The 23,461-nt window shown below is 36.3% G+C and overlaps 1 protein-coding gene across 2 annotated transcripts; it reads left to right on the plus strand.

The window, feature by feature from the left end:
* Nucleotides 1-560: 560 nt before the first annotated feature.
* On the plus strand, nt 561-22,607 carry FRG1 (FSHD region gene 1). 2 transcript variants are annotated; one of them, XM_042934357.1, is made up of 10 exons: nt 618-693; nt 809-883; nt 3,136-3,206; nt 10,919-11,044; nt 12,322-12,379; nt 13,800-13,914; nt 17,923-18,027; nt 20,615-20,706; nt 21,199-21,309; nt 22,502-22,607. In XM_042934357.1, the coding sequence occupies exons 2-10, from the start codon at nt 822-824 to the stop codon at nt 22,536-22,538; spliced, it is 777 nt and encodes a 258-aa protein (XP_042790291.1). In that variant the 5' UTR covers nt 618-693; nt 809-821; the 3' UTR covers nt 22,539-22,607. The 2 variants fall into 2 exon arrangements, with proteins under 2 accessions (XP_042790290.1, XP_042790291.1); XM_042934356.1 differs by having other exon boundaries at nt 561-883.
* Nucleotides 22,608-23,461: the final 854 nt, after the last annotated feature.

A 23,461-nucleotide genomic window follows, 5' to 3' on the forward strand; every position in this document is an offset into this window, starting at 1 on the left:
GGAGATGGTTTGGAAGCGGGAGAAAATGGAATCAGCGAGGTGAACTATAGAACTGTCGAAGAGATTGGAGCAGGCAGGAGAATTAGTGACAGACACTGTGAAAACATCTCTAAAGACCCACCCTACACAGAAAGACTTCCCTGATTCTGTTAGTTTTCAACGTCCACCTCCCACCCCACCTCCACCCACATTCCTACAGCGCTTGTGAAATCTGTGGCCCAAATTTATGTACGTGATTATCTTTTATTTTACTCCCTAGCTGTTTCCTGTACATTACTCAAGTCTCCCTAGTTAATACAAGAAGAGTTTATGGAATTGAAATGGCTTGTAAGTCGTCCAAGGCCCAATAATGCATTCTGCCGCGCCGGGTAGTCAGGCCCAGTTCATAGCTAGTAGAAGGAGGAGCACTGATTGAGTCATTTCACCCTCTTGCCCATCAAACTGTCGCCCATCCGGGTGACCTAGCAGGAGAAAACCACAAGAGGAGCTGAGGTGCCAACCACAGCTATTAGACCCTTTATGCCCACCAGAGGGCGCTCTCTCCTGGCGCTCTTGCTTCGAGAAGCCCCAAGCAAATGAACCCTGACGTATTTCGGCCCTCTGCTGTTGCCGTACTCCCAGAGAGTAAACAGGAAGTAGAATTCAATGGTCGGGTGAAAAACACCGAGGACCCAGAAGGGATTCACTCCCGCGGTAACTTGCGCTTTCCAGGGAGTCTGCCCTCTGTTTCTATTTTTGGCACTCCTGCGCGCGTGCCTACTCCAGTGAAGGTATTTTGCCCCGAGCCCGCTCTCACCTCTTTATACAGTGTCCCCAGAATCATGGCCGAATACTCCTATGTGAAGTCCACCAAACTTGTGCTCAAGGGAACCAAGGCTAAGAGGTAAGACCAAAGTTTGTGCGGGAGTTTGTGCGTACTCCGCCCTCCCCTCCCCCGCGGAGACTCTTGCGGAAGCCTTAAGAGAGCTGTTATTCATGCTCCCAGCCCCTGGGCCTGGCCCCTGGTGCCACATGGATTGATGCTGCGACTCCGTTCCTGGCACCTGGACAGACGCCGCCCCAGAGACGCGCCATGACTGTCGCGCCTTCAAAAGGGAGGAGACAGGAGAGCGAGACCCAGGAGCCACGAGTTTGGGTCCCTTGATAAGGTTCCCCTCCAGACCTCCGCATGATGGGGTCTTAGTCTTATGATGTAGGCCATAACAATGAATTCCTTTATTAAAAGCCATTATTTTCACTCTTGTCTCCCGCCTCCCCCAAAAGATTTTAATTTTTTTTTTAATTTTTTTAACGTTTATTTATCTTTGAGACAGAGAGAGACAGAGCATGAACAGGGGAGGGGCAGAGGGAGAGGGAGACATAGAATCTGAAACAGGCTCCAGGCTCTGAGCTGTCAGCCCAGAGCCCGACGCGGGGCTCGAACTCACGGACCGCGAGATCGTCGCCCGGCGAAAAGTCGGCCGCCCAACCGACCAAGCCACCCAGGCGCCCAGATTCTTAATTAATTTAATACAATATGCAGATGTGCCTTTTGAGAGGGGTATGGGCTCACATCTCGACTGCCACCAGTGGCGACTGCCACTGGTGACTGGCACCAGTTTTGCGATTTGTGGCAAGTTCGTTAACATTCTTGAACTTCCATTTACTCATTTATTAGGAAATATTAGTGGTACTATAAAAGAATTCTTAGGATTAGATACCATGTACAGTAACTAGAGCCAAATGCAAGCAAAGGTTGTAGTGATTTATAATTAGTAGATTTTTAGGAAAAGGTATCTGCCCATTCCAATCTCCACCTCTCTTTATACCTGGCCGATTTGCTCAGGATTGATTATTCATACAAGCGTTGAGCATTTCATCCTGTCTCAGGGACAGTGTTTGGTACTTTTAGGTAAGATAAAAGTGTCAAGGAGCAAGCTGAAACCTCTGCCGTTGGGAACTCTGCCTCGGAGTCTGGAATCACAAAGAATTTATCCGGAATAAATCTGAAACTTGTACTCTCTGATTTTACAAGAGAGATGGGAGTTAACTTCTGAAAGTTTATGTTATGGTGAAAATACAAACAAGTGTATCTTATAATTATCACAACTCTATCTTAATTGACACACATACAGCACTTACTATGTGCCAAGAACTATTCTAAGCACTTTGCTTGTAACTTTTTTTTTAACCACCCCTGGATTTTTTTCTTTCTTATTACTGAGATATAATAGATATACCATAAAATTCACCTTTTAAAGTACGGTTTTGTGGTCTTCGGTGTGTTCACAAAGTTGACCGCTATCAAGTCGCAGAACATTTTCATCATCTTAGAAGGAAACCCCATAATCACTAGCCGTCACTCTCCATTTCACTCTTCCCCTAATCTGCTTTCTGTCCATATCAGTTTGTCTGTTCAGAATATCTCCTATAGAGTCCTACAGTATGCGGCCTTTTGTATCTGACTTCATCCACATTGTAGCATGTATCACTACTCTTATTTTTATGGCTGAATAATATTCCACTGTATAGATACAACACATTTTGTTTATCTATTCAATAGTTGATGGACATTGGGTTGTTTCCACTTTTTGGCATTATGAATAACGCTGCTATGAATATTGTTATAAAATTTTCGTGTCGACATGTGTTTTCATTTCTCTTAGGTATATACCTAGGAGTAAATTGTTAGGTCATATGGTAACTCTGTATTTAACTTTTTGAAGAACCCCAAACTGTTTCCTAAAGTGGTTATACCATTTTACATTTTTACCAGCAATATATGAAGGTGTGAGTTAACTCTCAGTCCTCACAGTAACCTTAAGAGCAGTTAAATTATTATCCTCATTTTATAGGTGAGAAACTGACAAGAGATTAAGTAGTTTTCCAAAAGTCAGAGAGCTCAGAAATGACAGTATCAGGATTAAAAAGTCAGTCTGGCTCCAGAGTCTGTTCTCTTAACTATAACACAATACATACAGGATCAGAAGTGAGTTCTCAGGATTAGAAGTAAGAGGGTATATCAGTGTAGATAACTGTAAATCAATAACTCATAAATCTATGGTCAGCTTAAAAGATTCCTCTAAGATTCCATTTTGTGATACTTAACATCAAATTCATATTTCTAAACTCATCTATATGAATTATCTCCTGCAGTAAGAAGAAAAAGAGCAAAGAGAAGAAGAGAAAAAGAGAAGAAGATGAAGAAACTCAGCTTGATATTGTTGGTAAGTTTACTTTTTAAAAATTTTTTACGTTTATATTTACTTTTGAGACAGAAAGAGACAGAGCATGAGTGGGGGAGGGGCAGAGAGAGGGAGACACAGAATCCCAAGCAGGCTCCAGGCTCTGAGCTACCAGCACAGAGCCTGACACGGGGCTTGAACCCATGACCACGAGATCATGACCTGAGCCGAAGACTGACGCTCAACTGACTGAGCCACCCAGGTCCCCCAGTTTTCTATACTTTACTCTGCAAAAAGTTAACACAGGTTGAGATGCCTTTAAAAATATTTTCTTAGGGACACCTGGGTGGCTCATTCAGTTGAGCATCCAACTCCGGCTCAGGTCACGATCTCTCAGTCTGGAAGTTCGAGCCCCGCATCGGGCTCTGTGCCGACAGCTCAGAGCCTAGAGCCTGTTTCAGATGCTGTGTCGCCCTCTCTCTGACCCTCCCCCATTCATGCTCTGTCTCTCTCTCTGTCTCAACAAAATGGATAAACATTAAAAAAAAAAAAAAAAAAAATTCTTAGTTAGGGATTAAATAGTATAAAGAAAGTCAAAAGAACTTATGACCTGTTTATAGTTTTCTTAAAGTGTTCAATATTATTTACACTGTGGATCCCTTTTATTGTCTGCCACAGGAGATGTCACTGATCCCTTTTTTTCATCATCAGAACAAAACACAGAGATCCCTTTTATTGTCTGCCACAGGAGATGTCACTGATCCCTTTTTTTCATCATCAGAACAAAACACAGAGAAAGGAAACGCAGCTCTCTGATTTAAAATACGATAATGCCATAATATCCTAGAGATTCTGAACATAATTTTAAAGACCTGCTATAAATATTATCTAATCAAATATATTTCACAAATTATTTTCTTTGAATGTCTATGCATTTTAATTGTAGAAGCCAGTGATATGCATGTCCCTAAAGGAACAGTAATGGATAGTAAAAGTGATTATTTTGTATACCGTGAAATGAATGAAAATCTTAATTGAACAGAACAGAGCATCTCAGTGGCCTGTAAATGGTACCAGAGATAGTAAGTGGTACCAGAGATAAACTGACCCAAACACATTTAACCATCCTGTTTTCTATTCAGTCCTTCTATCCTTTCCACATCTATACTTTAAGGCAGTTTTTTTCCTCTTTTAAAACTGGGCCAGTTGCATTTTGAAATTTCATAAATTATGGCTCCTTTACATTTTATATGAAATGGTATAAAGCTAATATTCTAGAAAATCTCACTTTATTTTGAAATAGCAAATCAACAATTCTCAAATTAGAGTAAATATTTTGGCTAGATATCTAGACATGGAGCTGCTATGTCAAAAGATAGGTGAATATTTAACTGTATAAGAAACCACCAAGAATTTTTGAAAGTGGTTGCACCATTTTATACCCCTCACCAAGAATTAATACAGTTCTGTTATCAGTCTTTGCTCCCAGTCTGTGGTTTGACTTTTAATTTGCTGAAATGGAATTTTTCTAAAAGCAAAAGTTAGAAATTTTTTTCAACTGTAATAAAATTCACACGTAACATTGTATTAGTGTTAGGTGTACAACATCATTATTTGATATATATATATACATATATATATAAGTTTTTAGTTTTTATAAAACTTTATTACCTTTTTTTTTTCTATTATGGCTACCACCTTATGTCTTCAGTCTAAGAAATTAACACTTACCCCAAAGTCATGAAGAAAGTCTTATATATTTTCTTTAAAAATCTTCATAGTTTTAGCTTTTACATTAGATCTGTGATCTATTTCAAATTAATTTTTGGTATGGTGTAAGGAGTCAGGGTTCTTTTTTTTATGTTTATTTATTTATTTTGAGGGGGGTGGTGCAGAGAGAGAGGAAGAGAAAGAGAATCCTAAGCAGGCTCCACACTCTCAGCACATTGCCAAACCTGGGGCTTGAACTCACAAACTGAGATCATGACCTGAGCTGAAATCAAGAATTGGATGCTTACTTAGCTGTGCCACCCAGGCGCCCCAGAGGTTCTTTTTTCATTTTTTCATATTAATATCCAATTGTTCCAGCACCACTGTTGAACACTTTCCTTTTCCATTAAACTTCTTTGATATATTTGTCAAAAATCAGTTGACTTTATGTGTATTGACATATTTCTGTTCCATTGATTCGTCTGTTATTCTACTGATACATTTGTCTTGATTACTGTCACTTCATAATGTTTTGAAATCAGGTGATGTCTTCAAGGTTTATCCATATTGTAGCACGTGTCAGAATTTCCTTCATTTTTAAGACTGAATAATACTCCATTGTGCACATTGACCACATTTCGTTTATCCATTCATCTTTCAATGGACACATGGGTTGCTTCCACTTTTTGACTGTTGTGAATAATTCTGCGATGAATATGGCTGTACAGATACCTCTTCAAAGCAAAGCTTTCAGTTCTTTTGGTCATATATCTGGAAGTGGAATTGCTGGATCATATGGTAGTTCCGTTTTCAGTTTTTTGAGGAAACTCCATACCGTTTGCACAGTGGTTGTACCATTTGACATTCCCACCGACAGTGCATGGGGGTTCCATTTTCTCCATATCCTCACCAACACTTATTATTTCTGGTTTCATGATAATACCCATCATAATGGGTATGAAATGGTATCTCATTATGGTTTCAGTTTGCATTTCCCTAGTGATTAGCAATATCAAGCAATTTTCATGTGCTCATTGGCCATTTGTATATCTTCTTTGGAGAAATATCTATTCAAGTCCTTTGCCCATTTTTTGAACTGAGTTTCAAGTGTTCTTTATATATTCTGGGTATTAATCCCTTAATAGATATGTGATTTACAAATATTTTCTCCTATTCTGTGGGTTGTCTTTTTACTCTGTTGATAATGTCCTGTGGTACACAAAAGATTTTCATTTTGATGAGTCTAATTTGTCTTAGTTTTCTTTTGTTGTTTGTGCCTTTGGTGTCCTATGAAAGAAATGATTGCCAAATCTAATATCATGAGGCTTCTACCATATGTTTTCTTTTAAGAGTTTTATAGTTTTAACTCATAAATTTAGGTCTTTGATCCATTTTGAATTAATTTGTATATATGACATTAGGTAAAGTCCAACTTCATATAAGTGAAAATTTTACTAATTTTTTATTGGTTACAAAAAGCCTTCCCTGTTTAGATGAATAGGAAATCTTGTGCAGTGTGATAAATTCAATTTTTAAAAACTTTGTTGTATGGAAATTTTCAAACTAATACATAAGTAGAAAAAAATAATGAATTTCCCATGTGCCCATACCCCCGTCATTAGTAATGATCATTATTTTGACAGTCTTGTTTCATTTACATACTTTACCACTCTGAAATAATACCCTATACGCACTTCTTTCTGGAGAATTTTTATTTTATTTTATTTTATTTTATTTTATTTTATTTTATTTTATTTTATTTTGTTTTATTTTTTTAAATGTTTTATTTATTTATTTTGGGAGAGAGAGAGTACACACGAGCAGAGGGAGGGGCAAAGAGAGGGAGAGAGTGAATCCCAAGCAGGCTGTACACCATCAGCATGGAGCTTGACACAGGGCTTTGTCTCATGAACCATGAGATCATGACCTGAGCTGAAATTAAGAGTTGGACAACCAACTAACTAAACCATGCTGGCATCCCCTGGAGAATTTTAAAGTAAAACACAGGTATTATGTCATTCTATCCATGTATATACATAAATGTACATTGCTTATAAAGTCAGTCTCTCTCTCTCTTCTGTTTTGCTCTGCCTTTTAATACATAAGAGTATGTCATTATCAGACCTAACAAAATTAATAAGAATTCCTTAATGTCCATCTAATATCTTATTAATGACTGATACATTTCTTCTTTAGCTAAAGTACAATTTAGTTTCATACTCAACAGAGAAAATGTGAAAGCTTTTCCTCTAAGACCAGGAACAAGACAAGGATACCTACTCTTGCCGCTTGTATCCAACACAGTATTGGAAATCCTAGCCAAAGCAAGTAGGCAAAAAAGAAAAAAGAAAGAAAAAGCATCTAGATCAGAAAGGAAGAAATAAAACTGTCACTATAGACTGATGATATGATCTTATATATAGAAAACCCTAAAGACTCTACCAAAAAACTGTTAGAACTAATAAATGAATTCAGTAAAGTTGCAGGATACAAAATAAACATACAGAAATCTGTTGCATTTCTGTATGTTAATAATGAATTACCAGAAAGAGAAATTAATCCCATTTACAATTGCACCAAAAAGAATAAAATACCTAGGTATAAATTTAACCAAGGATGTGAAAGACCTGTACTTAAAAACTATGACAGTGATAAAAGAAATTGAAGAGAACAGATAAATGGAGAGATCCCATGCTCATGGATCGGAAGAATTGAACTGTTAAAAGCAATTACCCCAAGGCAATCTGCAAATTCACTGCAATCCCTATCAAATTTCCAGTGGCATTTTTCACAAATAATGAATAAACGATCCTAAAATTTGTATGAAACCACAAAGACCCCGGATAGTTAACAAGCTAGAGAAAGAATAAGGCTGGAGGAACCATACTTCCTGATTTCAAACTATTACAAAGCTGTACTAATCAAAAAGGTTGTGTATTAGCATAAAAACAATACATAGATCAATAGAACAGAAAGAAAAGCCCAGAAACAAACTCATACAATAAACATAGAAATGCATATATCTTTTTGAATTAGTGTTTTTGTTTTCTTTGAGTAAATACCCAGTAGTGGAATTCCTGGATGCCATGGTGATTGTATTTTTAAGTTTTTGAGGAAACCCCATACTCTTTTCCACAGTGGTTGCTCCACTTCGCATTCCCACCAACAATGCGCAAGGGTTCCTTTTTCTCCACATCTTTGCCAACACTTGTTATTTCTTGTCTTTTTTAGTTTAGCCATTCTAACCGGTGTTAAAATCCTATCTCATTGTGGTTTTAATTTGCATTTCCCTCATGATTAGTGATGTTAAGCATTTTCTGCGTGTCTGTTGGCCATCTTTATGTCTTATTTGGAAAATTTTCTATTCAGGTCCTCTGCCTATTTTTTAATTGGATTATTTGGATTTTTTTGGTGTTCGCTTGTGTAAGTTCTTTTTTTTTTTTAATTTTTTTTTTTAAGGTTTATTTTTTATTTTTGAGACAGAGAGAGACAGAGCATGAACAGGGGAGGGTCAGAGAGAGAGGGAGACACAGAATCGGAAACAGGCTCCAGGCTCTGAGCTGTCAGCCCAGAGCCTGACGCGGGGCTAGAACTCACAGACCGCGAGATCATCACCTGAGCCGAAGTCAGATGCTTAACAGACTGAGCCACCCAGGCGCCCCCCCCCCCTTTTTTTTTAAATCTTTTTAGGATTTATTTTTTATTTTTTAGAGACAGAGCATGAATGGGGGAGGGTCAGAAAGAGAGGGAGACACAGAATCTGAAACGGGTTCCAGGCTCTGAGCTGTCAGCACAGAGCCCGTTGTGTAAGTTCTTTTACAGTTTGGATATTAACCCCTTATTGGATGTATCACTTGCAACTAGCTTCCCCCATTCACTAGATTGCCTTTTTTGTTTCGTCGATGGTTTCCTTCACTGTGCAAAAGCTTTTCATTTTGGTATAGTCTCAATAGTTTAGGGGCGCCTGGGTGGCGCAGTCGGTTAAGCGTCCGACTTCAGCCAGGTCACGATCTCGCGGTCCGTGAGTTCGAGCCCCGCGTCAGGCTCTGGGCTGATGGCTCAGAGCCTGGAGCCTGTTTCCGATTCTGTGTCTCCCTCTCTCTCTGACCCTCCCCCGTTCATGCTCTGTCTCTCTCTGTCCCAAAAATAAATAAAAAACGTTGAAAAAAAAATTAAAAAAAAAAAATAGTTTAATTGTGCTCTTGTTTCTTTTGCCAGAGGAGACATATCTAGAAAAATGTATCTATGACTGATGTCAAAGAATCGGGAGGGATGGATACTTGCCTATGTTTTCTTGTAGGAATTTTATGGATTCAGGTCTCACATTTAGGTCTTTATTTTGAATTTATTTTTGTATATGGTGTAAGAAAGAGGTCCAGTTTCCCTAGTATCGTTTGTTGAAGGTTGCCTTCCCCATTCTATATTCTTGCCTTCTTTGTCATAAATTAATTTACCATAAAAGTGTGGCTTATTTCTGGACTCTATTTTGTTCCATTGATCTATGTGTCTGTTTTGATGCCAGTATCATGTTTTTATTACCACAGCTTTGTAATATATCTTAAAAGCTAGGATTGTGATACCTCCAGCTTTGTTCTTCTTTTTCAAGATTGCTTTGGCTCTTCGGGATCTTTTGTGGTTCCATAAATTTTAGGATTATTCTAATTCTGTGAAAAATGTTAGTATTTTGATAGGGATTGCATTTATATGCAGCATGGATAGGGGAATAGGTGAAAGAGAATTAAAAGTACACTTACCTTGGGGCACCTGGGTGGTTCAGTCAGTTGAGCGTCCAACTCTTGATTTCGGCTTGGGTCATGATCCCACAGTTTGTGAATTCGAGCCCCACATTGGGCCTCTGTGTTGACGGTGTGGAGTCTGCTTTGGATTCTCTGCCTTCCTTTCTCTCTGCTCTCTCTCTCTGCTCATTCGTACTCTGTCTCTCAAAATAAATAAACATTAAAAAAATTTTTAAAAATAGTACACTTATCTTGATGAGCACTGAGAAATGTATAGAATTACTGAATTATTATAGTGTACATATGAAACTAATGTAACACTGTATATTAATTACACTTGAATTTTAAAATGAATTAAAAAAAGAAACCCATTTCTATTTGTATATCTAGTGTATATAGCTTCTCATTTTGTTTCTAATCTAAAATCTTGGTTAAGAATACTGTGCTAGACCATAAAAAAAAGAATGAAGTCTTGCCATTTGCAACGATGTGAATGGAGCTAGAGAGTATCATGTTAAGCCTAGTAAGTCAGAGAAAGACAGATACCATATGATTTCACTCATATGTGGAATTTAAAAAACAAAACAGATGAACACAGGGGAAAAAAGAGAAAGGGAGAAGCCAGAAAACAGACTCTTTAACTATAGAGGACAAACTGAGAGTTGCTGGAAGGGAGGTGGGTGGGGGCATGGTGACAGGTATTAAGGAGGGCACTTGTTGTGATGAGCACTGGGTGTTGTATGTAAGTGATGAATCATTAATTTATACACCTGAAATGAAGATTACACTGTATGTTAACTAACTGGAATTTAAATAAAAACTTGAAAAAAAAAATACTGTGCTGGGAAGTCTTTCTGAAGGGTTACATAAGAAACAGGTTATAACAGTCATTGCCTCTGAAAAGTAATCATGGATGACTGGGGGATGGAATGAAAGAGACTGTTCTCTATCATTTTGTGTCTTCACATGCTCTGCTATTTTATGTTAGAAAAAAAATGTAATCTTCATTGTGGTGGTAGTCATATCTATACACATACATATATAAACACCCAGATGAGTATGTGTAAAACTGATGAAATCTGAATAAGGCTCATGGTTTGTATAAAGGGTAATCTCCTGGTTTTGATATTGTACTATATAGTCATGCAAGGTGTTACCACTGGGAGAATTGAATAAAGGGTATAGAGATTGTTCTGTATTGTTTCTTACAACTGCAAAGTCGAAAGTTTTAAAAAATAAGTTACAACAGCAAGAACAAATAATTTGTATCAAATCTAACAAATTTAAAATACTGATTTTACTTTTTAGGAATCTGGTGGACAGTAACAAACTTTGGTGAAATTTCAGGAACCATAGCAATTGAAATGGATAAAGGAACCTATATACACGCACTTGACAATGGACTTTTTACACTGGGAGCTCCACATAAAGAAGGTTTGTGTCTAGTAGAAGCAATGAGAAGGAAAAGACCACTGACACTATATATTTTATGACATTCATTCACTTAGGCCAAATTCTAACTAATATCCAGTATATTCCAAAGAAACAAATCCATTGCATTTGACTTTTCACCTTTTTTCCTTCCTTAATATTTACCACATATTGACAGATCCTTCTTTTTTAGTTATAAGCATTTGAAAACATTCTATATGGTTCCAGAAGAGTATCTCTAGAAATTGAAAACAATATGAATAATTTAAATTGAAAGGGAAACCTGGTTGAGTCAAAGCTTTGATTCCTTTATTCTTTAGATCTCTTACCAAAACTAACCTAGAGCATTATTGACAACTTAGTTTTGTTATTCCTTCTAGCACATCAGAATAAGCACTAATGAGATATGAAGTAACTGAAGATAAAAAGCAGTATGTTTTGGTCTGAATGTCCATCCCTTGAATAAGTTAAAGCATTTACTTTTTTAAATACTAAGTGCTTATTTGTCTATGTACTGAGTGCATTTTATATATATATATATATTTTTTTAAGTTTATTTATTTTGAGAGAGAGAGAGAGAGCGAGAGAGAGAGAGAGAGAGAGCACACAAGCAGGGGAAGGGCAGAGAGAAAGAGAGACAGAATCCCAGGCAGGCTCCGCATCATCCACGCAGAGCCTGATGCGGGGCTCAAACTCACTAACTGCAAGATCATGACCTGAGCCGAGATCAAGAGCCAGACACTTTTTCTTTATTTATTTAGGAGCCGGACACATAACCAACCATGCCACCCAGGCATCCCTGTACTGAGTGCATTTTAAAACACAAAAAGAAAATAACTTTTTTTAATGTTTATTTATTCTTAGAGAGAGCACGATGTGGGAGGTACAGAGAGAGAGGGAGACACAGAATCCGAAGCAGGCTCCATGCTCTGAGCTGTCAGAGCCCAACACAGGGCTCAAACTCATGAACTGTGAGATTATGACCTGAACTGAAGTTGGATGCTTAACGCATTGAGCCACCCAGGTGCCCCAAAAAGAAAATATCTTATAAGCCTAAGCATCATGCTGACTTACCTATTCAGGATGTAAAACTAATATTGTAGTTACAAGGAGATAAAGTAGATCTTCATACTTTGAATCTGAATAGTATATTGTATCAAAATATCAAAATACTCTTAATTAATTTTAAGAGAAAATATTTTTTTTAAAGCTGAAGAATATCTTTACATGTATATTTGTAACAAATGTCAAATTATTTCAAAATGCTTTTTTCTCCATAGTTGATGAGGGCCCTAGTCCTCCAGAGCAGTTTACAGCTGTCAAATTGTCTGATTCCAGGTAACTAAGTTGAACTATAATTAATAACCTTTTATTTTTTTCATTTTATTCACTGAAAAATTCCAACATATAGCTAATTAATTAAGTCAACTTAATTCCACAGAGTAATTTTGAGGTAAAAAACAAAACAATCTTTTTGAAGTGTATTTTGTGAAATTTTAAACTTAGAATATGTATATATCCCATATTTAGGTATTATTAAATTTCATTTGCAGTTACTGTGTCTTCGAAAGGGAATTAAAGCTCCAAATAAAAGCATACACGATGATTCCTAGCAATATATAATATTAGGCTAGAAAAAAATGAAGATTAATACTGTCACAGGCCAAATAAGATGTAGATTAGAAGAAAGATCATGTGAAGAAAACAGATATAAGACACAATGGAGTCTGATGTTATTGTGATATGTAAACTCACTGGTCAGAAGTCAAGAGATAAACAGGAAGATAGAAGAAAGGAATATTGTTAAAACCAGTAGAGAATGTTACATAGTCATAAAGAGCAAAAGAATATTTTACTCACTATTTTTACAACCATTTCATAAGCTGACTTTTTATATTCTCACAGTGCAAAAGTACAGAATGATACTTTGGGTAGTACACGCAGAAATGGAATTTCAGTATTCTAATAATTAGCTGCATCAACATGATAATGATTCATATTATATTAACTATAAGTGAATATAAAATCAATCCCTTGGCATCATAAAGGATTGGTAAACTAAGAAGTTAGAAACCATATTTTTTTCTTTAAAAAAATCACATTATTACTTCTATACTTTCTTTCAGTGGCAAATAAGTATGGTGGAAGAATAAAAGCAGAAGAATAATCAATAAACACTAACTTCTTTACAACTGGGGGAAAAAACATAAAAAGGGCAAACGAAAATATTTGCAATAACCTTAACAAGCAATGAATTTTTATTCTTCACATGTGTGTATAGGATTCATAATACTAAGAAAAAAAAATAGACCCAATAGAAAAATGAACAAAAAGATAAAAACTAAAAAGGAAAGAAAAAGAAGTACAAATGTCACTTATAATGATTAAAATATAAAATAGGATACTATTTTTCCTATATCTTGTATTCCAGTTTTTTTAAAGTTATAACATTAAAAGATCTGTGATAAAACAATACTCTCCTCTTTTGAGGTGAGAATGTTAAGTTGATAGAATTTTTTTTCTGGGAAGTGACTTGATAGCATGCAACGGGAGCTTTATAATTAGAATATAAAATTATGTCGAGAGAACTACACTTTCTGATATGGTAGTCACTAGGCACATATGCTTTTGATAATTTTCATTTTTAAATTTTTGGATTTTTCTGGAATTTTATTATACACACCCACATTTATTTTTATGTTCCATATTTAATTTTCTTTTTCTTAGTCTGTAACATTTCTTTTCTGTTAATCTAAAGAATTGCCCTGAAATCTGGCTATGGAAAATACCTTGGTATTAATTCAGATGGACTTGTTGTGGGGCGTTCGGATGCAATTGGACCAAGAGAACAATGGGAACCAGTCTTTCAAGATGTAAGTGCTATTGTTGTTTATAATAAAGCTTCTTGTCAAGGTAAGATACAGTCTTTAACAGTCAATGAGAGTATATATTCTAAAAAACAACAAAAAAAGAATGTAATAATATCATACATTAAATTGGAGAAAACCAATACGAACTCATAACCTTAAAAAGATGTCAAAAAATAGTACAACACAGCAAAAGAAATAATGAACAAAATGAAAAGACAACCTATAAAATGAGAAAATATATTTGCAAACTGCATTTCTGATAAGGGATTGATATCCAAAATATATTAAGAACTGATGTAACTCAATATCAAAAAAAACAACCCAGTTTTAAAAAATGAGCAAAAGACATGACTAGACTTTTTTTTCCCAAAAAAGATATATGAAAAGCCAACAGGTATATGAAAAGATGCTCAACATCGCTAGTTGTTAGGGAAATGCGAACCAAAAGCACAGTAAGATGTCACTTCATGACCCTTAGCATGGCTATCTTCAAAAAGACGAGAGATAAACGCTTTTGAGGATGTGGAGAAAAGGGAACCTTTGTGCATTGTTGGTGGGATTGTAAACTAGTACAGCCAAATGGAAAACAGTGTGGAGGCTCCTCAAAAAATTAAAAATAGAATTACCACATGATCCAACAATCTCGTGTCTGAGAATATATCCAAAGGAAACAAAAAGACTAACTTGAAAAGGTATCTGCACCTCCATGTTCATAGGGGTATTATTTACAAGAGCCAAGACATGGAGACAAGTTAGGCATCCACTGACAGATGAATGGATAAAGAAGTTGTGGTGTATATATATATACACATATATACATACATACACACAATGGAATAGTATTCAGCCATAAAAGATGAGTAAATCTTGCCATGTACAACAGCATGGGTGGACCTTGAGGACGTTATGCTAAGTGAAGTAAGTCAGACAGAGAAAGACAACTGTAGGATCTCCCTTACATGTGGGATCTTAAATAATAATAATAATAATAATAATAATAATAATAAGATAAATAAATCACTTAAACTCAGAAAAAGACATTGGACTTGTGGTTACCAGAGTGAGAGGTGCTGGGAGCAAGAATTAGAGGAGGAAGGTGGCCAAAAGGTACAGACTTACAGTTACAAGATAAATACAGTAAGTGCCAGGGATATAATGTGTAGCATGAGGACCACAGCTGACCTTGCTATATAATAAAGTGGAAAGTTAAGAGAGTAAATCCTGAGTTCTCATCATAAGGGGAAAATTTTTTTTTTCCATTTTATGCTTTCTTTTTATTGTAACTGCAGGAGATGATGGGTCTAACTAAACTTACTGAAATAATCATTTCACAACATGCGTAAGTCAAACCATTTTGCTGTGTACCTTAAACTTATACACAGTGATTTTGTCAGTTATATCTCAATAAAACTGGGGAGGAAATAGTGTAACAAAAATAGCAAAAATACTTTTGCCCACCATCATTTCTGTATACCCTTGGTGCCTGGATTCAGTTCTTATTTTTCATTAAAGATTCCAGATTTCTCAGAGGATAGCCCATTTTATGTCTTGGGGCAGGAAAATAGGATAGTTCAGGAATACCTTCTTAGGAGAAATTATGGATGCTTTCAAAAACATTAGAGACTGTGGTAAGAGAACAGTGGAGGAAGCTTATGGCCAGCTTGTGACAATCTGTGCATAAAATAGTAAATAGTGATAATAATGGTTCACTGAAATCAAATTAGTCTATAAACATCTGAGTTCATGGTAAAACTCAAAAGCAAATAGTGTACAAAAAGATAGTTTTAGTATAAAAGAAGGATGAAGATAATATATTAATTTTTATTGATCTTAGTAAATAGGCACTTAGCAGTGGAAGGATATTTTGTTAAGTCTATGTCTGTTTATTCAGAATACCTACGTTCCAAAGAAAAAAATTATAATATATAAGTTCCTTTTCTGTTTGTGTAAGCAGTAAGGATTGAACAAAAATATACCAGAGCTAAAACAGTCTCCGAGCTAAAGGAGATACTATATCAAGCTCTATACAGAGTTCTATATAGCTCTATATATTTAGATCCATACAGAGCTAAAAGGAGGTACTGTATTGAGAAGAGGAAGGATAGGTAGCCACCAGTAGAAGAGGAGTTTGGTAACTGCATAGAACCATTGGGAATAGACAATAACGAACTCAAAATAGGATCCCACGGTGTTTCTGTATGCCAAACATCCCCCCAAAAGAATTATTTAGACTCATTCCCTCATCCCGTAGGATAAAATCTCTGGGTCAGTAACTTTCAAACTTTCTTTGACCTCAGTCCAGTGAGAAAAACATTTTTACGTTGCAGCCCAGTACACACATTGTACTTAATACCTATTTAATCTTCGTGTTGTGCACTTCAGTATTTTCTATTCTGTTGTACCTTTTTTGTGTTTTTTTGTTTTTTTTTTTTTTAAATACTGAGCAGGACCCACTAAATTGATTTCATGAACCACTTATGGGTTGCAACCCCTTCTAGGTGATCTTACCACTATAATAAGGTACTTTCAATACAAATTCTATCAACAGAAAAGACCAGTGTATCATCAGGCCAGCATGATGATAACCCAGATACTACCACTCATACAGAATGTTTGGGAAGTTCATTGCACTTTGTTTTGGGGAAAGACACTAACTTTTAATATTTAAATGAAAAAGACACATAAAAGTTCCTGATGGAACAAGGAAAACTTGATTGCTAAGAGGGATTCAGCTTTAAATTACGAGTTTAAATTACGAGTTTAAATTACACTGGATGATACAGCCATACCCCGCACACCAAGTGTCGTCCAGATGGTAGAAAGCCCAGCCCTGGCCACCTTAATAAGAAAATCGGGGTGCCTGGGTGGCTCAGTCAGTTGGGCGTCCGACTTCGGCTCAGGTCACGATCTCGTGGTCCGTGAGTTCGAGCCCCGCATGGGGCTCTGGGCTGATGGCTCAGAGCCTGGAGCCTGCTTCTGATTCTGTGTCTCCCGCTCTCTCTGACCCTCCCCCGTTCATGCTCTGTCTCTCTCTGTCTCAAAAATAAATAAACTTAAAAAAAAAAAAAATAAGAAAATCAATCACATCCACTGTTATTAGCCCTTTTGTAATTGAGTGTGATATAAAGTTATTCATACATTTTGTAATGATTATATTTGTAAATATTTTGTCCGTTTAAGGTACTCAAAGTTTTGCAAGTCATAATTAAGCCTTATATTTGTTAAGGAGATTTAATTAAATCTAGGTTTAGATACACGAGAAAATTCGTTTTCACGTTTTGCCTTTTAGAATCTGTATAACACAGTGGGCATTGAACAACTGAAAAGAGTATGACAAGGCGCGTGGGTGGCTCAGTCGGTTAAGCGGCCAACTTCGGCTTGGGTTATGATCTTGTATTTGAACCGCGCATGGGGCTGTCAGCACGGAGCCCACTTCAGATCCTCTGTCTTCTCTCTCTGCCCCTTTCCTGTTCATGCACTCTCTCTGTCTCTCTCAAAAATAAACATTAAAAAAAAATAAAGAGTATGAATATTTCTGTCCACATAAAAAAGTCCCTCAGACATTAATTCTTAACATTCTGAGCAGTAAATTCAAAGGCACCAAAAGTTAGCTTTTATTTTTATATTTTCTAATTATGAAGAAAATTTTACTTAAAACAGTACTATTTGAGTAAACTACTGTGAATTTTATAATTTGTATTGTTTTAAAAACTATTTTTCCAGCTGAACTAAATCATTTATATTCTCAATAGATCTTTGAGGCCAAAGGAAACAATTCTATTTCATCTTATTAACAGAATGAATATACTAAAAATGTTTATTGTGGTTATCTTTGAATAGTAAGATTATAGGTGATTTGGTTTTCTTTTCTGTGTGTCTTTATTTTCTATGTTTTCTCCAAATTCTTTTTGCTGATTACTTTTAGACTTGGGGGTAAGAGTAGAATTTCATTCTCAAGATATAAGAATTATTTTGTAGGTATTCCTGTGACTTTTTTGTTTGGTTTTACAGGGGAAAATGGCCCTATTGGCCTCAAATAGCTGTTTTATTAGATGCAACGAAGCAGGTGATATAGAAGCGAAAAGTAAAACAGCAGGAGAAGAAGAAATGATAAAGGTAATCATGACTTTTTATACATTAATACATGTCACATATATATCTCTTTAAAATGTTGAATAGTCATTTGCCATCACTTTTAAAGATGTAATGCATAGTTTTTTATACTATGATCCAAATAACCTTTATTTTTAATTATAAATCCCATAACTGGTGGGTGGTTTGTACCATGCAGTAGAAAAATTACTCTGTATCTTACCCCCATGTGTTAGTATTTTGCCACATGCTTTTTAGGCCTATATTTTCTTTTTAAAGCCTGAATTTTAAAATTTAGTTTTCTAAATAGGTACGTTACATGGTTCAAAATTTTTAAAATACAAACATATTAAGACATCACTGCTATCCTTCTGTACCTTCCAGAGTTTATAAAAAATGGATATGTTTATAATTTTCTACCTTTTTAGACTAACGTTAGCCTCCAATACACACTCCTTTAGAGCTTGGGTTTTTTCCTTAACATTGTCTCTTGCAAATTTTCCCTTATCATGATGTATAAAATTTTTTTCTTGCTTTAAAATTAAGTAATTAATTTTATTTATTATTATTGAGAAACAGAGTGTGAGTGGGGGAGGGGCAGAGAGCAAGGGAGACACAGAATCCAAAGCAGGCTGCAGGCTCTGAGCTGTCAGCACAGAGCCCGACACGGGGCTCAAACTCACAAACCATGAGCTCATGACCTGAGCTGAAGTCGGACGCTTAACCGACTGAGCCACCCAGGCGCCCCTTCTCTTGCTTTTTTAACAACTACATGATATTCCCTTTTAGGGATGTACCATAATTGATTTAATCAGTTCCTTATAAATGCAAATTTAGGTTCCCTCCAGTCTTTTGCTCCTTCACACAGTGCTGTAACACACATAACTTTGAATATTCATCCTTCTTTAGTTGTGCAAGTGTATCTGAGGACACATTCCCACAAGCAGAATTACAAGGTATATGAAAAGCGTTAGTCATAACACTTTGCAGTTACGTAAACAAAACAAAAACAAAGCAGAAGCAAGTAGCTGCAGGCACTCTGCTGAAGGTGGCACATGCGTCATCTTGAATCTTCCTTGTGCTCCTGGGAGGTAGCTAGTCACCTTACCTCTGAGGGGATGGCCTGTAGCCCTCCTTATATCCTTACCTATTTTGATCAGTCACTTTCACTTCATGAAAGTCACACAGCTAGCTACAATGAGACAGGGATATGTACCCAGACCCAGCTGACTGGAAACTGACATTGCATACCACACCGCCTCTCCAGAAATAGGTCGTGAGAAAAATACTGGTGGATTTCTCACTTACCTAAAAGTATGATTTTTGAAGAGAAACGATGCAAATAAAATGCAGTAACTCTGCACTTCATGGAAAAAACAATACTATGCCGTATTTGTCACTAATTACAACTGTTTCTAAATATCTAATTTTTTTTATGTTTATTTTTGAGAGAGCATGAGTGGGGGAGGGGCAGAGAGCGCGGAAGACACAGAATGCAAAGCAGGTTCCAGGCTCTGAGCTGTCAGCACAGAGCCCACCTCGGGGTTCGAATTCACGAACTGTGAGATGATGACCTCATCCAAAGTCGTACACTTAACCAACTGAGCCACCCAGGAGCCCCAACAACTGTTGTTAAATGAAGTACCTGTCATATTTCCCTGGGTTCATTTGGTTAGTCAAGTATCTAGAAGCCCTGAGCAGTGATAATCCAAAACTCTTCCCACCTTGCATTTTATTTCGCAGGTTCTGCTAGTCTGTATCATCCATCCACCTTTGTAGCCTAACCTTATCGACCAGAGCACATTCCCTTCTGCCGAAAGTAGTGCAGTATTGTCACATGCACTGGCCAGTAATCTCCCCAGATCTGTAAGGACCCCACTAAGCAGACCTGTCACACACGTGGCATTGGTGCATGCTTTATTGGTCACTGCTTTCTAAGCAGTCTTGGAATTGGGCTCGGGGCCACAAAGCTCACTTCAGAGATGTAAATCCTTGGAGATAGAATCCCAGTCCTTCGGGTTGCAAATTGCCAATTCCAAGGGCCTGACTTCTGTCCCCTTCTTGCCCTATTCCGTAGATCCCACTTGCTGTATCAGTTTATGGCATGTGATAGTAAATATCTGTCACAATTTATGAGGACATAAGGAAGATTTAGAAGGAGTGTATTCCAATTAGGTAAAAATGAGTTGTGTAATGTTACAAATTTTAATGGATTTGTGAATAGCCTATGCAAAGTAAAGTAACTACTATCTTAAATTTTCAATGTTATAAAATAAACACTACAGAATAATTTGAATATTTACTTTGGTGCCACCATTAAATTAAATTATTGCCTAAATGCTCAGCAGGATCTGATCTATAAAATGTTTTTCTAAATAAATTTCTCCATGTCTGATGCAAGGGCTCTAGAGAAACATAATAGCAATTATTTATATAAATCATATATATAAACATATATACAAACATATCTAGAACCTTTCTTTTTCTGAATCTAATTGCTAAGTTGATTGTTTTCTTCTTTTGCATAAAAAATCATCTAGAGGGTTCTTATGAAATAAGTGGGGAAGGGGAAGATTCATGTATAACCTGTTGAGTTCTCTCCATTGTCCAGATTAGATCCTGTGCTGAAAGAGAAACTAAGAAAAAAGATGATATTCCAGAAGAAGACAAAGGAAATGTTAAACAGTGTGAAATCAATTATGTGTACGTATTATTTTCCTTTTCGACCTTACAGATTAGACGGGTCCTTCTCAAGGCCTGAACGACATGAGGCATAACAGACTGGGACAAAGAACTAGGCTGAATGCTTTTCTTTTCTCAAAGCTTCAGTTTTCCTAATTATCCTGCTGGCTTTCAAAGCTAAAGTCACTTGGGTTAGTCTGTACTCCCTGTTCATTAACAGAATGACTATAGCTTATTAGTACATGATGCTGACCCAATGTTCCAGAGCCAGCACTCGGGACCCCGGCCAACACCCCTCAGTGAAAGGGAGGCCTTGTAGTGCTGCGCAGGCCACTGCCCTCTGCGGGGAGGGGCGCTGAGGTCATCTCTGCAGCTGAAAAGCTGTATGTCATTAAAGAAATACAATTAATTTTTTTAAATAAATGAAAAACTTTTAAAATATTTGTAATTTCATGAGTAAACATGTATGATCAAAGTTTGAGGTGATTTTCAAGAAAGGCATTTTCTTAACAGAAAGAAATTTCAGAGCTTCCAAGACCACAAACTTAAAATAAGTAAAGAAGACAGTAAAATTCTCAAAAAGGCCCGGAAGGATGGATTTTTACATGAAACACTTCTGGACAGGTAGGTATATTTTTACTAATTTCCAGCCATTTTCAGGATCCAGTAGAAATGGCTTATGTGTAACCAGTGTTCTTTTTCAGTTATTACAGTTCTTAAGTTTTCGTCTTCTAATTTGTGAACATGGTAATGTTACTTACAAAGGACATCATAAGTCTAGGAAAACATTACCAATAAAGAATATCTAAAAATAGCCAGGTTTCAAAAACTTACATATTTTGTGGTAAGAAATTCAGGTTTGACTGAAACTCCTTCATGAATTTATTTATCATCATCTTTTTATAACTATTAGAAAGAAGTAGTTAAATTTCAAAACTCAGTGGGTTCTAGTAGAGTAGTACAGCTTCCTAAAAATGAAGTAAAAATAAATCAGTTTAAAAATTATCAAGTATAAAATGAAATAAATGAAATGGAAGCACTTTTAACCAAGTTGAATTTAGAAGTGTGCAGGATATTTATCAGAGCACATTATTAATATTTATCTATTGCTATTCCTTTTTAGGTAAGTAATGTCCTAGATTTATAACATAAAAAAAATGAGTAGAGAGGGTTGGCTGTACATTTAGAACTGTAAATCAAGTAAGCACCAGAAGGAAAGAGAATGTGGTAATCTGCCACTCCTTCAAGTCCTGTGTTGCAAAATTAGTCTTAAAACATCTCTTTACATTACTTGATGAAGATGATGCTTCAGCATATATTTCCTGTTAACTGAGTTGATCATGTTGTTATCTGAAGTTAGTAAGTGATGTAAGAATTTTTCCTGCTGAGAAAGCCTGTATCTGGTTTTAAGAAATAAGAATAGGATGTAAAAAAACAATACCAGAATGTGGACACAAAAGACATAAGGTCCGTGTGTTGTCACTTTTACCGCTTATGAAAATAGAAGATTGCCACCCTGTTAAATAGAAGTTTAGGGCATGCTTAAATTCAGAGGCAATTAAAATTCTATTATGGATTGAAAAAGCTCTTAGGCAACATTTCTTCAAGATTAGGAAAGGCTTTCATAAGAACAGAATGCATTTAGTATGAAACCTAACATTGAAAAGTTAAATTTTAATTAAAATATTTTGATATAAGTGGGATGGTTATATAAAAACCAAATTGAGAACACAATTTGAGTTTGAGTATATATTTAGTAGCTGACTATATATGGAATGTTTTACATAATTTTTATCATTTGTCTTTGTTTAAACAGGAGAGCCAAATTGAAGGCTGATAGATACTGCAAATGACCAGAATTTTTGTTTCTGTCTCCCCCTATTGTTTTTTTCTGAATAAAATAATCAATGGAAGTGTTTTTACAGAGGTCTTGGGCTATTATGGAATTACTGCTGAAATCGTAGCTAGTTTAAATAAGATTAATCAAGTTTAATTGAGATCTTCATGGATGTACTTTTTAGTTAACTGCAGTGTTTCACGTGGAATTGAAACATTGAGTACATACTCAACATGCCACAGAATTTTTTTTCTTTTCTACATTTTCTGCCCTAAAGCATGAGGTGCTACTCTATGAACCTCATGTTTCCTGTGAAGCTTATGGAATGAATCTCTTACTGCTTTACAGTATTAGTTTATATTACTTACTTTCTACCACCAGTGCTTCATTGGTACCTTTAAAAGGAAGCTAGAAACTCCCAATCCAGTCAACAAGGCTTTGATTCTGCTTTCTAAATATTGCCCAAATCACACAAACCAAACAGATTATTAGACAGAGGGGTTGGGAGGAGAGAAAGAAATCAGGTATTAGGCAGTGAAATGGGAACAGGAAACATTACAAAAAAGCAAGTAGGCTCAGATTGGAGGATAAGAGTAAAATTGGGAAAATTCCCTACTTAGAACAGTTTACCCACAGTGCATCGGGTATTATGCTTTTGTCCTCACTTGTGGGATGGGATGGGATGGGAGCGGAGCTATTAAAGATATTCAGACACTACACATTGCTGATGTCTGCAGTGCTGAGACATCTTTATTCTTAGCCTCTTTCTGAATTCCTGAACACAGTATTCCAGATGTCCTCTAACTCTGTGAGTATTCCAAAATCCAGGTTGTGTCTCAGATGCCTGGACTTCACCACTGGAAATTCTGCTTCAGAAGGACCAAGGTTGGCTGACGCATCTGTATGTTTTTAGGATTCCCCGTTGATGATACACAGCCA

This window comes from Panthera leo, chromosome B1, assembly GCF_018350215.1.
Source record: "Panthera leo isolate Ple1 chromosome B1, P.leo_Ple1_pat1.1, whole genome shotgun sequence".
Classification (NCBI taxonomy): Eukaryota; Metazoa; Chordata; class Mammalia; order Carnivora; family Felidae; genus Panthera; species Panthera leo.

Excerpts from the sequence above, each read along its gene's own strand:
- FRG1 (XM_042934356.1), top strand. The coding sequence starts at position 576 with ATGAACCCTGACGTATTTCGGCCCTCTGCTGTTGCCGTACTCCCAGAG. Across the intron at positions 884-3,135 it reads AAGGGAACCAAGGCTAAGAG|TAAGAAGAAAAAGAGCAAAG; the intron begins GTAAGACCAAAG and ends TATCTCCTGCAG. Across the intron at positions 18,028-20,614 it reads GAGAAGAAGAAATGATAAAG|ATTAGATCCTGTGCTGAAAG; the intron begins GTAATCATGACT and ends TCCATTGTCCAG.